The sequence below is a fragment of the Pollicipes pollicipes genome, unplaced genomic scaffold, assembly GCF_011947565.3.
Source record: "Pollicipes pollicipes isolate AB1234 unplaced genomic scaffold, Ppol_2.1 Scaffold_2555;HRSCAF=2994_pilon_pilon_pilon, whole genome shotgun sequence".
NCBI classification, from domain to species: Eukaryota; Metazoa; Arthropoda; class Thecostraca; order Pollicipedomorpha; family Pollicipedidae; genus Pollicipes; species Pollicipes pollicipes.
The window spans coordinates 26,940,176-26,954,330 of record NW_023596136.1 but is presented as its reverse complement, the minus strand read 5'-3'; the positions used below and the strand labels follow the sequence as shown (position 1 = coordinate 26,954,330).

Genomic DNA, 14,155 nt, shown 5'->3' with positions numbered 1-14,155 from the left:
TTTATCTGCCTCTTGATGTGGTCATACTCCGTTGGTGTCACGCTGAAAAACCAAATGCTATTGCCAGCTACGGGTCCGGGCCAGTAGTTCGGACCCGGTTCGCAACCGTTGGCCGCCGGGTCAGTAGGCCGACGCGCCGGCTCAGCCGGCCGTCGGCGGGGTGAGCCGGCGGGTCCGTCCTATCAGTCCGTCACCGCCCAGTGCACCGTTGTGCCTGCTGCAGGTGACGACACGCGGCGAGGACCGCCGACGGGGAGACTCAGTCACTGGAGCCCCGACGGGCGCATCGCCGCGAGCGACCTCGCCCCCGGCTGCCGCGCGGAGGGCCCGCGAGAGCCGTCCAGCCGCCGGCGACTGCGGAGAAGCACTCGGGGCGGCGGCTCAGTTAGTGGCCGGCAGAGCGGCAGTGTGCGATCGTGCCGAGCCGGCCGAGCCTGCGGAGCGTCTGGCGGGGGAGGTGCTCGCGGAAGTCGCGCGGCCTCTGAGCTGATCGGCCGGAGCTGAGGAGCCGCCGGGGAGCTCAGACCGCGGTCTGCAGTCAGAAGCGATGTCGTCCGGCGGGGGCGACTTCTCCGCGGCCGTGGAAGAGACCCCGGAGGCCTGGGATGGCAACGCTAAGAGCCGACAGGCGTACCCCTCTCAGGCAACTGCCTCAGAGGTCTCAAGTGCCGCCGCGACACGTCGCGAAGCCTCCCCGTCGGAAGTAAATCCGGAGCTGACAGCTAACCTCGCGGGTCTCCTCAGGAAGTCAAGCGAAGACCAAGGTCCGCTCACTGACAGCCCGAGGCCGGTAGAGAGCCCCGACGGCAGGCCGGACTCCAACACTGGCTCAGCGACAGGCGGTCAGTCCGCCGGCGGTGGCGACGTCGGCGGTGCCTCCGAAGGCGACGAGCGCGCCGCCGCGAGCCGCGCCGCGCCGCCCGGCGGCCCGTTCGTCGCCGCCCTGGACGTGGGCACGACGTCGGTGCGCTGCGTGGTGCTGGACCGGCGCATGGAGCGGCGCGGCCTCTGCCGGCGGCCCGTGCGCCTGCTCTACCCGCAGCCGGAGCATGTCGAGATCGACCCGGACCAGCTGTTCGAGGCCGTGTGTGAGGTGATTCGCGGCGCTATCAGCGACGCCGGACTCACCGCCGACCAGGTGGGTGCGGCCGGAGCGGCCTCTGCTGCCCGCGGGGCCACTTCCTCTCTCGTGGGCTGTCTTCTGAGCCCGCCGCGGCGCCGACGCTACCCCCTGTGTCGCCGGCGCAGCCCCCTGTGGCACCGGCGCAGCCACCTGTGTCGCTAGCTGGGTCACCTGTGTTGCCAGCTGGGTCACCTGTATCGCCAGCTGGGACACCCGTGTCGCTAGCTGGGTCACCTGTGTCGCTAGCGCAACCCCCTGTGTTACCAGCTGGGTCACCTGTGTCGCTAGCGCAGCCTCCTGTGTCGCCGGCTGGGCCACCTGTGTTGCCGGCTGGGTCACCTGTGTTGCCCGGTGGGTCGCCTGTGTGTGGCATGTGTGACGTGTCGGGGTCCCTGTATCGCGTATTGAGCTCTTGTAAGGTCTACTAATCCCTCGTGTAATCTGACAATTTGCATGGCCTGTTGAGTCCGCTTTGTCAGCCTTTGAATCCATATTTCGCCTGTTGAGCGCCTGTGTGACCTGCTGAGTTCCTTTGTCGCATGCTGGGTCGCTGTGCTGACTGTCGAGCTCGCTGTGTCGCACACTGAGCCCTCGGTGTCGCTCGCTCGTAAACGTGTTTGCCTCTTATTTGTCGCTCGACCAATTTTGCCGTGTTTCCGCCAGATTGCGACCCTGGGGATCAGCACTCAGCGTGCTTCTTTCACCACCTGGAGTCGGGAAACCGGCAAACACTACCACAACATCGTCTGCTGGAACGACAGAAGGGCCAGCGATCTGGTCCGATCTTGGAACGCGTCAGTAAAAAGTCCCTGAAGCAGCAGGCAGTCAATTTACATCGTTTCGTGGCTAAGAGCCGTCTGTTTATGATTCTGGGAAGCCCATGATGACGTATGATCGAAACGTGAGTGCTCTCCAAGAATGCTGTCGCATTGTAAAGCTGTAGGACCAGAGCTTGCGGCTACGCATGCTGACGGCTTCCATTGCTTCGCTTTCCTGCCACCAACCATGCTATGTGGTATAATCTGAGCCCGGTTCGGTTCGAACGAATCGTCCTGTCCCTCCTGCAGCACCAACCTGACGCCAGACGCCATCGCTGCCCCATCCACCAACGCCCCCCTGACCTGCTGCCGCCGCGCCCGATGCTGCCACCTAGCACGCCACCGCGCTGGCGCCGCGCTAAAACGGCCTCTCCAGTGCTGCTACGCTTCCCCACTGGTTCTTCAACGCGCCAGCACCTCAACACCAGGTGGCGTTGTGTTTCTGGGTTGCTGGCACTCAACGCCACTGAAACCTGATGAGCTTCTTACCGACACCTCGCACCTGACTTTCCGCTACCAGCGTCGTGCCCCAGCGCCCTCCCCTGACCCGGAGTCGTAGCTGACTCATACCAGAGAGTCGGAGCTCGGGATGGAGCTCCGATGCCGCTGGCCCACCGGCCGCCCGCCGAGCCGGTGTTGGTGGAGCCCGAGTCGCCGCCGCGTCTGATTGCCTCCACTGATGCCGCCGCCTCTGATCTCCGCCTCTGACCGCCGCCTCTGACCACCGCCTCTGACCGCCGCCGCTGACCGCCGCCGCTGACCGCCGCCGCTGACCGCCGCCGCTGACCGCCGCCGCTGACCGCCGCCGCTGACCGCCGCCTCTGACCGCCGCCTCTTACCGCCGCCTCTGACCTCCACCTATGACCGCCGCCTCTTACCGCTGTCTCTGACCGCCGCCCCTGACCGCTGCCTCTGACCGCCGCCTCCGACCGCCGCCTCTGATCTCCACCTCTTACCGCCGCCTCTGACCTCCGCCTATGACCGCCGCCTCTTGCCGCTGTCTCTGACCGCCGCCTCTGACCGCCGCCTCTGACCGCAGCCTCCGACCGCAGCTCCTGACCGTCGCTCCTGACCACCGCCTCTGACCGCCGCCTCCGACCGCAGCCCCTGACCGTCGCTCCTGACCGCCGCCTCTGACCGCCGCCTCTGACCGCCGCCTCTGACTGCCGCCTCTGACCACCGCCTCTGGCCGCCGCCCCTGACCGTCGCTCCTGACCGCCGCCTCTGACCACCGCCTCTGACCGCCGCCTCTGGCCGCCGCCTCTGACCGCCGCCTCTGACCGCCGCCTCTGACTGCCGCCTCTGACCACCGCCTCTGGCCGCCGCCGCTGACCGCCGCCTCTGACCGCCTCCTCTGATTGCAGCCTCTGACCGCCGCCTCTGACCGCCGCCTCTGACGCCGCCGCCTCTGACCGCCATCTCTGACCGCCGCCTCTGACCGCCGCCCCTGACCGCCGCCTCTGACCGCCGCCTCTGACCGCCGCCTCTGACCGCCGCCTCTGACCGCCGCCTCTGACCGCAGCCCCTGACCGTCGCCTCTGACCGCCGCCTCTGGCCGCGGTCTCTGACGCCGCCGCCTCTGACCGCCATCTTTGACCGCCGCCTCTGACCGTCGCTTCTGACCTCCGCCTCTGACAGCCGCCTCTGACGCCGCCGCCTCTGACCTCCGCCTCTGACCGTCGCCTCTGACCGCCGCCTCTGACCGCCGCCTCTGACCGCCGCCTCTGACCGCCGCCTCTAACCTCCGCCTGTGACCGCCGCCTCTGACCTCCGCCTCTGACCGCCGCCTCTGACCGCCGCCTCTGACGTGGCGTCTCCGGTTGCAGCTCACTGATGTTCCGGCTGCCGGCACACGCCGCCTGGCTGCTGCACAAGGTGACGGGCAACCCGCGCCTCCAGGCTGTCAGCGTGCTGCGCCTGATGAACCAGCAGGTGGGACGGTGACGTCACTGGGCTGGTCAGCTGACTGCCCCGTCCGCGCCGACGTGGTGCGGCCCGATGGCCTGTCGCGTGAGAGCGGTCTGGGAGGAATGCAGTGGTGCCTGTGGGATTGCCGCCCGGCGAAAGGGAGCCTGGATTCTATGCCACGGTCTACCTGAAGTTGATGTCGTGGAGAGGGTTCTCAGGCATCGACTACTTCGCTGCCGAGCCCAGACAACATTTCTGTTCTTGAAGCTGTGTTTTGATGTGTGGAATTTTTACCTTTGCTATGAAAGTTGCGAATGAATGGCCAATCAGGATGGGTCTCGTCTCTAGATATCGTGTTCGGCACCTAATGGGGTGAAACCCTGAGGGTGTACAGTCTGTTGACCTTTCCTACCTCGTGTAAACATTCCCGCTCGACAAGAAGACCTTCCGGGTCAGGTTAAGATGACGAGCTGTTGCTTGTGAGGCTACTATACACATATGCAGGAATCCACTATAGTTGTCTCGTACCAATGAATTCCACCCTTGGACCGCCCCTCACTCTCCGCCACGTACCGTCCCCCACTCTCTACCACAACCCATCCCTCACTCCGTACCCCGGCCCGCCCCTCACTCTCTTCCACGGACTACCCCTCGCTCTCTACCGTAAACCGCCCCTCACGCTACCGCAGACGGGCCCTCACTCCCTACCGTAGACCGCCACTCCCTCCCTACCACAGACCGCCCCCCACCCTCCCGTCTATTCCCAGGTGACGATGCGCCTGCTTTGGTGCATGCAAAACGTAGCCTCGCTGAAGGCGGACATCGCGCGCGAGAAGGCGCTGTTCGGCACGGTCGAGACGTACCTGCTGTACCGGCTCACCGGCGGAAGACTGCACGTGTCCGACCGCACCAACGCCTCCGTCACCGGCTTCTACGACCCGTACCTCATGTGCTGGTCTGGCTACGCACGCTTCATGTTCGGCGTGGCGCCGCCCAGTATGCTGCCCCGCGTCGTGTCCACCACGCACGACTTCGGCGCTACGCGAGCCGACCTGCTCGGCGCCGCTGTGCCCCTCGGCTGCGTCATCGGCGACCAGGGCGCGTCGCTGTTCGGCGCCAGCTGCGCGCGCCGCGGCGACGTGGCCGTTACGCTCGGCACCGGCTCGTTCATGGACGTGAACACGGGCGCGAGTCCGCACACGTCGGTGCGGGGCCTGTACCCGGCCGTCGCCTGGCAGCGAGGCGACGAGGTGGTCTTCATGGCTGAGGGCTCGGCCGGCGACACGGCCGTTAGCGTGCTCTGGGGACGCCAGGTGGGCTTGTACGACGCCGTGGAGGAGACGGCGGCGCTGGCCGCGTCGGTGCCTGACGCCGGCGGCGTACTGTTCGTGCCGGCCTTCTCCGGCCTCGCGGCGCCCGTCAACGACTTCAAGGCGGCGGCCGGCTTCATTGGCGTGACGGCAGCGACGACGCGCGCGCACCTGACGCGCGCCATCCTGCAGGCGATAGCGTTCCGGCTGCGCCAGCTGTACGACAGCATGCGCGCCGAGGCGGCGTTCCCGCTGCACCACGTGCGCGTGTCGGGCGGCGTGGCCAACAATGACCTGGTGTGTCAGCTGGCGGCGGACGTGCTCGACGTGCGCCTGGAGCGGCCGGCCGACGTGGAGACGTCGGTGCGCGGCGCGGCGGCGCTGGCCGGCCTGGCCGCCGGCGTGTGGCGCGACGAGGCCGAGGTGGACGCGCTCCGGCGCGTGGGCCGCGTGTTCACGCCCGACAAGGCGTCCGGAGACAGGCTGCGCGCCGAGATGGTCGAGTGGGGGCGCGCTGTCCAGCGCTTCGGCCAATGGTACGCCGACGATGTCAAGTGAGCGGCAGACGGCGGGCGGTGGACGGCGCGCGAGGAGCTTCTGCCCCGGTATCGATGTCGTGGACGAGATGATGGGATCAGACATCGGTTGGGAAGTCTGTGTATCCACGGCGATGGCAAGAAGGGCTTTCTTCAGCCGTGACTGAGCGCTGTTGAGTGCTCATTGCGGCACATTCCGGCGATGGTTCGGAGACGCAAAAGTGGCAAAGGATGGGAAGATTATTTGAGATGAGCAACTGACGCGAGGACACAGGAGTTATTTCCGTTGCGTTCTTACGCGAGGCTGCTGGCAAGCCCGCTAATGGTAAGAACGGGGTCTGGTAGAAATGGTAAGCAGAGTGCAAATGAAGCTCATGGAATTACGCCGCCCACGAAGCCCCGTGTTATCTGTTATCAAGGCGTTTCCCGGACGCGTCTGAACAAATCACTGAGGCTCATGTTTCAAGGTATGTACAAGTCCCAACCCGGCCAGTGTTCTACAACGCCTCTCCAACAGTTCCCGTGTGCGCCACGCGTCCGAACCTTTGCGTGTGGCACCCTCGCGTTGCAGCCAGGCAGGCTTCCACTGTTTTTGCTCCCGATAGATGGCGGTACCGCACGGTGATTACCCACGGCTCGGCGGGCTGTGCTTGACTTGATTCTTGCCACGTGGTGATGGGGTAGTGTTAATGCATTGAAAACAATTGGTCTTTAGCATGTGTTCGGCCATGCATGGGAGAATGGGGTGATGTTTTCCTGTCATGACGGGTGCTGGTCCATTGTTTTCCATAGATTATGTCTGAGAAGGGTTAGGGTGAATATTTTTTAGCATGTATGCATATTGATACGGGCTGCGCCATTGCTAATCGCAGAACTGCAGCATATTGATCAAGAAGTGCAAAATTGTTCAAACAAATAGAAGTGCAAACAAATGCGCATCAAAATACGGAACAAACCATGACCCGCATTGCACCATAGTCCGCTAGTTCGTACTCTTGCAGCTGAGATGGCAGCACATAAAGCGTCAAGTTACACTGCAATCTGCACATTTGTGTCAATGCTAGGGGCGTCGCGTGATGAGGAGTGTTTTGCCTTTCCGGATTGGCCACGATTCGATTCGTTACCGGTGGCGTAGTGTGTGATCCAAATGACTGTTGAGCCGACAGTTGTGCTCTTGTATCGAAGATTGTGCTGAAATGAGGGTCTAGCCCAACCTGATATTTTTAGAGCATCGTGCATTGCCTTTATACAGCGTGGTGGCTTCCGCTAGATAAAGGGACAACAAGGAAGTAATCGTTACATGTACTGTGGCAGTACAACTGTAATCCGTCGTCCATGATGATGCCGCAGGGGACGAACTCGGCGTCCCATACTGACCCACATCGGCCTACTCGTCTTCCATGTTGCCCCATATTGATGTGCTCGTCACTATGGGTTCCAATGCGTTGGTTCGTGGCGACCTTACCATTCTCCCTGAACAGCAGAACTGCGCGTTTTATCAGTGTTAATGGTATCGTTCGCATGCATGAATTGTGACTTTGGCAGCCCATGAATCGTAATGCTATTTGCCGCTTGTCAGAAATGGGCCCGGTGCATGGGGTCAGACCAAATGCGTACGCTTTTGCAGTACTTGCTCATGGCTATCCGCCCACTATTGGCATAATATACTCAGCATGAAATCAATGTGGCCTTGTTTTCTCAGTGGAGCGGCTGCTCCCGAGGTCTGACTGGTGCAGGTTGTGTTGAGACTACCCTGCCGTCAACCTGCTGTGTTACTTGCCCAACCAATGGCATCGTGAGCAGAGGGTCCCAAATCTGGGAGTGGGATACCATGGATTTTCAGGGGTGTCATTCAAAGTCCCGTCTGAAACCGCGCATTCTGCTTCTTACGTGGGCCTCGAATTAAGGCCCCATTTCGCATGGATTTGGGGGCCGTTCTGCTTGCTGTTAATGCCGCCCTTCCTTGGACTTACGGTGCCAGCACAGCTGACAGTGGCGGGAAGGATAGGGTAATACTTTGAGGTACTCAGGGCGGGGCGCAAGACCTAAGGTCACCTCTTAACCTCCTTGGGATCGCTGCTGGTTGCCGTTGTCTACCGTCTTGTTTCCAGGTTTTGTTTACATCCTCTGATGAGTCCGTTCGCTGATTACTGCTATTGCGTCATCAGCCGCGATGTTGTGTTTCGGTCGCCCGCGCGATAATATCGCAACTCGCTGGGAACGCAGAAGGCTGCGCGGCAAACTCTGACCGCTCGGACGGGCTCGCAAGAGCTCAGCGGCCGGTCCGTACCGGCGACCGGGGCGAGTCACCACGCCCCTGACAAGGTCACGGGGTCAGCTAATTGGGGCTCAGGGCCGGCCCTGACGTCGGCAGTGCAATCTGCTTAGTTTTTGCAGTTCGCTAACACCCGGTTCTCGGGGAGTCGGCCTCCCACCCCGGCCGGGAAAACACCCGAGGCCCAGCTGTCGTTGAGCAGAGCTTCGCCGGAGGAAAACGAGCCGACCCCGCCACCAGCGCCATCTACGCGCCGGTGGTAATTCTGGCGCGGCCGGGCAGTGTTTTGCGACAGAACAGGATGTTGTTGGCGGCCCGTGCACTGACGCGTCCCGGCTTAAGGTGACCGCGGCTAATCCTGCGCTGACGAGTCGCGTTCTCAATGAAGCCCGCCGGCTGCTGGCGGGGTGGAAGGCCACCAGCAATCACAACACGTAACAGAGATGTGCTTCGTTTGATTTGTTGTCACTCGATTTCAAACGGGACATTTCCTGCGTTGTTTATGGGTCGTTTGGATAGCAAAGCAATCACATGCTCAATGGCTCCAGAAATAATGGCCGAGAAACCGGATCCCTGTGTTTATTCGTGGGTGTTCGAAGCTTTACGGATTATGCTTGGAATCCTGCGTATTCACTGTTCTCACGTTTGTACCTATAGAGAGATAGTGATTCATATCATGCATGACCCGTTTTTGTTTTGCTGACCATTTTGCTGACCGACCGAGGCAGCTTTTATTAGTTAGAAATACTGCGATGGTTTCATGAAGACACCATCATCAGCCACATCTGCATAAGGGTTTTTGAATTTTGCTCGGTCACACATCTTCAGCGGATCGTCTCAGAACGGCAGAGCTGAGATCCCGATTTGTGATGCTCTGGATCGGTCCCGTGCGTTAGGGGAGCATGCTACCTTTTTGTATTTTTCATCTATTGATAGATAAGACGCGTTCGATTTAGTCGGTAATGCCAGATCTCTTGAAACCCATCAACTAGCTCAGAATTTTGGTTTGTAGTAACCGTTCCTGCGGGAGAAAATTCATTGACTTTCCTGCTAATTGCTATGACGGCGATACATTTAATATTTCTGGCTTTTCGAACGTATGTGCTCTGCAATGTTTGCAACACTTTGGTCGTCAAAACGTTTGTCTAATGAGTGCTACAAAAGCTTGAAACTTTCTAATAAGAGAAAAATGTACGCAAACATGGGGCTATCATCCCGGGAATTCAACGAAACGTTATACTGTGGCGTACACAGAGCACACAGGTGATTTCTACCCTATGGCGTTTACCGCGGTGGCTCTTTCCGAAGCGCAGTTTGTTTTTGGGAGACGCAGTATGACATGGTCTACAGTAATGCACTGGTTTCAACTTCATTCAACGCATAGGCGGATCCTGGGGGGAGGGCACGGGGCCATGCTCCCCCCCCCCGAAAACCTCTGAGAGTATGTTTTGCCCCCACAAAACATTCCCAGAACTTCATAAAAGTTTCGTCTACTTACCGTCTGTTTGAACTTAAACTGTTTTGTTTTAACTTCTGTTTAAGATTCAAAAGCATTTCGTTTTTTTTCTGTTTTGAATGGTGTCTCTGCTAGGTACTCGCGAGAGGCACCATGCACTGAACTTCGGATCCCACACCAGCCAGCTGGCGACGAACGGTTGCCCCCCCCCCCCAAAAAAAAAACAACAACTCCAGGCCGGATCCGCCTCTGATTCAATGCGCTTCTCGGTAACTAGCCCTTGCCGCTCACTGTTCCAATCACAAACGTGCCTTTGTGCTGACACTTTTTGTCAGAAGACGTGCCATTTGAAGCCTGCGGGCCCGCTATGTGCGAGTTAAAGCAGCTCAAAAGTGACATCTCCAGTCCGTAACACCTGACAACGACTCTCAGTGGATTCCGCCGTTGTCATGACGACGGCGGTCACAGCACGTGCAGTTGTCACGGATTTGGGATACACTCTAGGGCTGCCCAGAAAAGAAGAAGTGTAGAGTTGTTACAAAGTGTTCACAGCGTAATTTGGACTTGAAAATAATCAAGATTTATATTCTTATCGTATCCTGACTGCGGTACAGTGGTACTTCCCAGTGTTACTACTAGACTTAATGGTCCTGCGGCTTCACCAGAGTATGTTTTTTGCAATATGCCCCAAAGGCGGGGCACTCCCTTCAGCTATGCTAGAAGTCGGGCGCCACTTCAGAATTGGGGAGATTTTTATTTGGGGAGTCGAAAGGAGGGGCAAACTCATTAAACCAATTACATGAGTCGTTATCGGGTTGAGTCGACTCAGTTGATCGCAATCATCGATCAGTCGACAAAAGTAGGGCTGGTAACAAGTAAGACGTAACAAGGCGTATTCTTACTCAGATAGCGTTTATGTGTGCAGCAAATAGGACACGGTTTAGATGCATCGCTGTGCCATTCAAATATGTTCTATGCAGGCATCACATATGATATAATCAAACATAATTAACTCAGTCAATTGAATGGTTCGTCCTCTACTCTTGTTACTGAAGTAGGTTACAGCGGAACTGAATGACATCTTGAACCGAAATCGGGGGCCACTCGGAATTGCGTGGTGCTGCCCGGAATCGGAGTCGGAATCAACCCAATGCACCATAAGTCGGCGTAGGTGCAGATTCCAGCAGGACGACATCAAGCACGACCCTGCCACGGAAGTTAATATCACTCGTTGGGATGCCTTGCCCATATCTATCTCCGACGACGTTATATCGCTCGTCGTGTGGCCGTCCGCACAAGCCGTTGCTGCGCAGCTGATGCAGTCAGCTTGCCAGGATTGCGAGCAATATCATTATCTCTGCTGCTAAGCACCGGGTGTTAAGCTAATTGCACCTCTGCGCTGGTGCTTCAGCTTCTGCGCACCATTCGAGATTTGGCCGTGTGTGTGTTATGCGCTGTTGACCCAGTAACCTGAACCCCGAAATATACATTGCGCAGTTATCAAAGGCATTGACATAGGGTGCGCACCGAAGGCAAGCGCATTCCGCGGCGCCCACCCTGCATCGCTTTGCAGCTTAGGCCGGCTTATATCGGGCTCCATATGGCTATAGTTGCCTGACAACTTCAGTATCTTACTAATGCCCGTCGCCCGTCACATTAAGGCCGTCATCTCCGCGTCTGGGATAATCAAATAAGTGGCGCTGGAGCCGGGCTAACCAAGGTCGTCCAGGCACGTGGGCATCTGAGTCGTCGTGGAGGAGCTTGCGCTATGGTGCTCGCCCGTTACAACCAAGCATGCAACGCTCTCTATTATCGCCCATATATTCTTTTGACAGAGCACGAGATTTGCAGAGCTGCAGTGGGCTCTTCTCTGGCCCGTCGGCATCCTCAGCATTCTCATCGGTCAGCAGCGGCTTACCCTCGCTGGCTGCTGCGGGCATAACGAGACAGACAGTGGATACTCGACCACCCCATATGGTCGTTGACTGAGGCCGTAAATGACGTCAGATCGCGAGTTTTGGGGCTACTTGACAACCAAATTTCATTATTTGCATTCAGATCGCGACATTTATGAAAGCATCATTGCATTCTTGAGCTCTGGGAAGGGGTGAAAATACAGAAAATGATCCGACTTCAGTGTGTCAGGAGGCAACGGTTAAATAACGTTATCAAGCAAGAACTTGTTACATCGAAAACACCCGACGTTTCAAAGCTATGCTTATGAGCGTGAGATCGTTGTGGCTGTGACACAGGTGGCCATGACACGGCGCTCCGAAATGTCGAGATTTCAAAATATAACCAACGTTTGCTTGACAAACGCTGTTTAACCAGTACCTCCTCGCACACTGAAGGCCCAATAATTTCGGCATATTGATTTCAGCACAAGAACTCCAAGCCAAAATCAGCAAAGAGTTTTTATTCTGACAAAAACTTACCTTCAATATGCCATAAGATACCGGCTAAGCAACGTTATTGAGCAGATAACGGTTTTATTGTCAAAACTCGACGTTTCAAGCTGTGCTAACGATAACGAGTGTACGTTGAAGGTCACTTACCGTTTGCATAACTTCTTGCCCTATGATGCCGAAAAACAGGAGCTCAAGGTCTTCCTTGCCTGCATCAAGTGCAACTTATATTTCTTGTGCAGATCCGGTATTCTGAGCACGTCCTTTGTGACCATGTACTGTCCTGACTAACACAAACGTTATGGGACAGACGGTGAACTCACACGGGTGCAGCGACCGAGAGACACCGATCTTTGTTATCAACTGCAGCGCATTCCGCTCTCACCAACGTTCGCAGCATTTTTCATTTCGGCGTGCCAGATAAATCTGCACGCATTTTTGCGTCTTTGCTCGCCAGCATCACGACGCAGGCCGCGCTGTCCGGCACACATCCGCGCGCCCGTACCGTCCCACCTTGAGCCGCCGCCAGTCAGCCCGCCCCCTTTCAGCCGTCCCTCAGCGTCGCGTGCGGCGGGCGGCTGTGCAGCCCACCAGTCGGGTCGCTCAGTGCCGTCTGCGGAGCCGGTCGGGGCGCGGGCGTGAGCCGCTTTCGCCGCAGCGTCAGCGGACGGGCTGGCCCGGGTCAGAGGGCGCCGCGCCGCTGCGCAGGGTCACGCGGGGGTCACGCGGGGCGCCGCCGGCCGCATCGGGAGAAGAAGCAGGAAAGAGGCGTGAAGAGGCCAGTTACAGGCCAGAGGTGTCAGTTGCGACCAGGGCGGCTTTGCGACAGGTTGTGGTCTTTGCGAGCCTCGGCAAGACGAGGGTTTCCCGTGGTGGTCTGCGGTTCGACGAAGCTGTTCCCAAGCCTACTAGAGGATTTCGGACGTCTGCGTCCGCTGTTTTATATCCTGCGTTTTAGCTACGAAGCTTCCTGTGTCACACTGAAGTATCTCCGTGTTGCCACAAGCCCACCTGTGCCAGCTAGAAATACATCAACCCGACATCTGCAACACGAGCTTTCGCCAGCCGCGAGTCGCCGTCGTCATGTCTCAGTTGTCGCCGCTGCTGGCGCTGCTCGCCGCTGCCGCCTTCGCCTCGTCCGTGGCTGCCAACACCACCACAATTACGCTGGTCCACTACGACCTCGCCCACGCCAACGGCAGCGCCGCCGACATGGCCGGCCTGATGAGCGCGCTGCAGCTGGCGCTAGACGCCTTCCCGGACGCGCTGCTGTTGAACCCGACCGGCCGCCTCGGCAAGCGGCTCTGGATCCAGCACGACGCGTCGGCGCCCAACCTGGAGGACATCGTCAGCGGCCAGATGGCCGACGACATCGTCGCGCCCGTCCCGGACCCGCTGGTGGCGGCGAACGTGCGCGTCCCGGGCCGCGCGCACGTCCGGCGTTCCACCGTGCTGACGACGCGCGACGGCTTGCGCGTCGGCATCGTCGGCTTCGTGTCGGCCGCGCTGCAGCGACGTCCGGCGGCGGCCGCGCAGCACGTGCGCGTGTCGGCGCCGGAGGAGGCGGTGCGCACCGAGGCGCGCAGGCTGCGTGGGAACGGCGTGCCGCTGGTGCTGGCGCTGGGCAATGCCGGCTTCCCCGACGACCAGGCGGTGGCGGCGCGCGTGGAGGAGGTGGACGCCGTGGTGGCGGCTGGCGGAGGCGACGACGGGTACCCGCTGGCGCTGCAACAGGACGGCGGCAAGCTGGTGCCGCTGCTGCAGGCGCCGCCGGCCTCGGTGTGCGTGACCCAGCTCGTACTGGACGATGACAAGCTGCTTGACTTCGGCGGTATCCGGCTGCCCATTCGGGAGGTGGCGGGGGAGGAGGTGTAGGTCCCGGCCCCGGCGGCGGGGGCTTGTCTTGACCCCGGACGGCTCCGGCCACATGGTGCGCAGTTTGCGCTCTGAGACCAGGTGATGCCGGTGCAGTGTAGAAATGAGACAGCGAGGAGTCGACAGGGTACGGTGGATGAGTGAGAGTGCGGGGGTCGCCAACGCATCACCATGCCTCCTTTATCCTATCCCGCCGCTGTCCCGACAGAGCTCTGCTCGTGGTTTGGTCTCCACGCCGCTCCGTCCGTGCCGTGACGGTGCTGTCCCGTCCCGACGTGACACAGCACGTGGGACGGCTCGCCCCCGCTCTGCGGTCGCGCCGGCGGCCGCGCGCTCAGCTGGGCTGAGTCACCGGAGGCTAACACCGCGCCAAGGCTGACCAGCGCTCGGGGATGGCACCGGCCGCCCCAAAACGCCGCTCTCGGCTCCCGGCCAGCCGGTGGCCGGGT

General features: G+C 59.7%; 1 protein-coding gene across 1 annotated transcript; it reads left to right on the top strand.

The window, feature by feature from the left end:
• Positions 1–547: 547 nt before the first annotated feature.
• Positions 548–5,717, top strand: LOC119099714 (putative glycerol kinase 5). Its single transcript, XM_037222781.1, has 6 exons — positions 548–643; positions 914–1,138; positions 1,787–1,917; positions 3,768–3,873; positions 4,617–5,546; positions 5,577–5,717. The coding sequence occupies exons 1-6, from the start codon at positions 548–550 to the stop codon at positions 5,715–5,717; spliced, it is 1,629 nt and encodes a 542-aa protein (XP_037078676.1).
• The last annotated feature ends 8,438 nt before the right edge of the window (positions 5,718–14,155 follow it).

Coding starts and splice junctions, on each gene's coding strand:
- LOC119099714 (XM_037222781.1), top strand. CDS start 548: ATGTCGTCCGGCGGGGGCGACTTCTCCGCGGCCGTGGAAGAGACCCCG. Junction 3,874..4,616: donor TGCGCCTGATGAACCAGCAG/GTGGGACGGTGA, acceptor GTCTATTCCCAG/GTGACGATGCGCCTGCTTTG. Junction 5,547..5,576: donor GCGGCGCGGCGGCGCTGGCC/GGCCTGGCCGCC, acceptor TGGCGCGACGAG/GCCGAGGTGGACGCGCTCCG.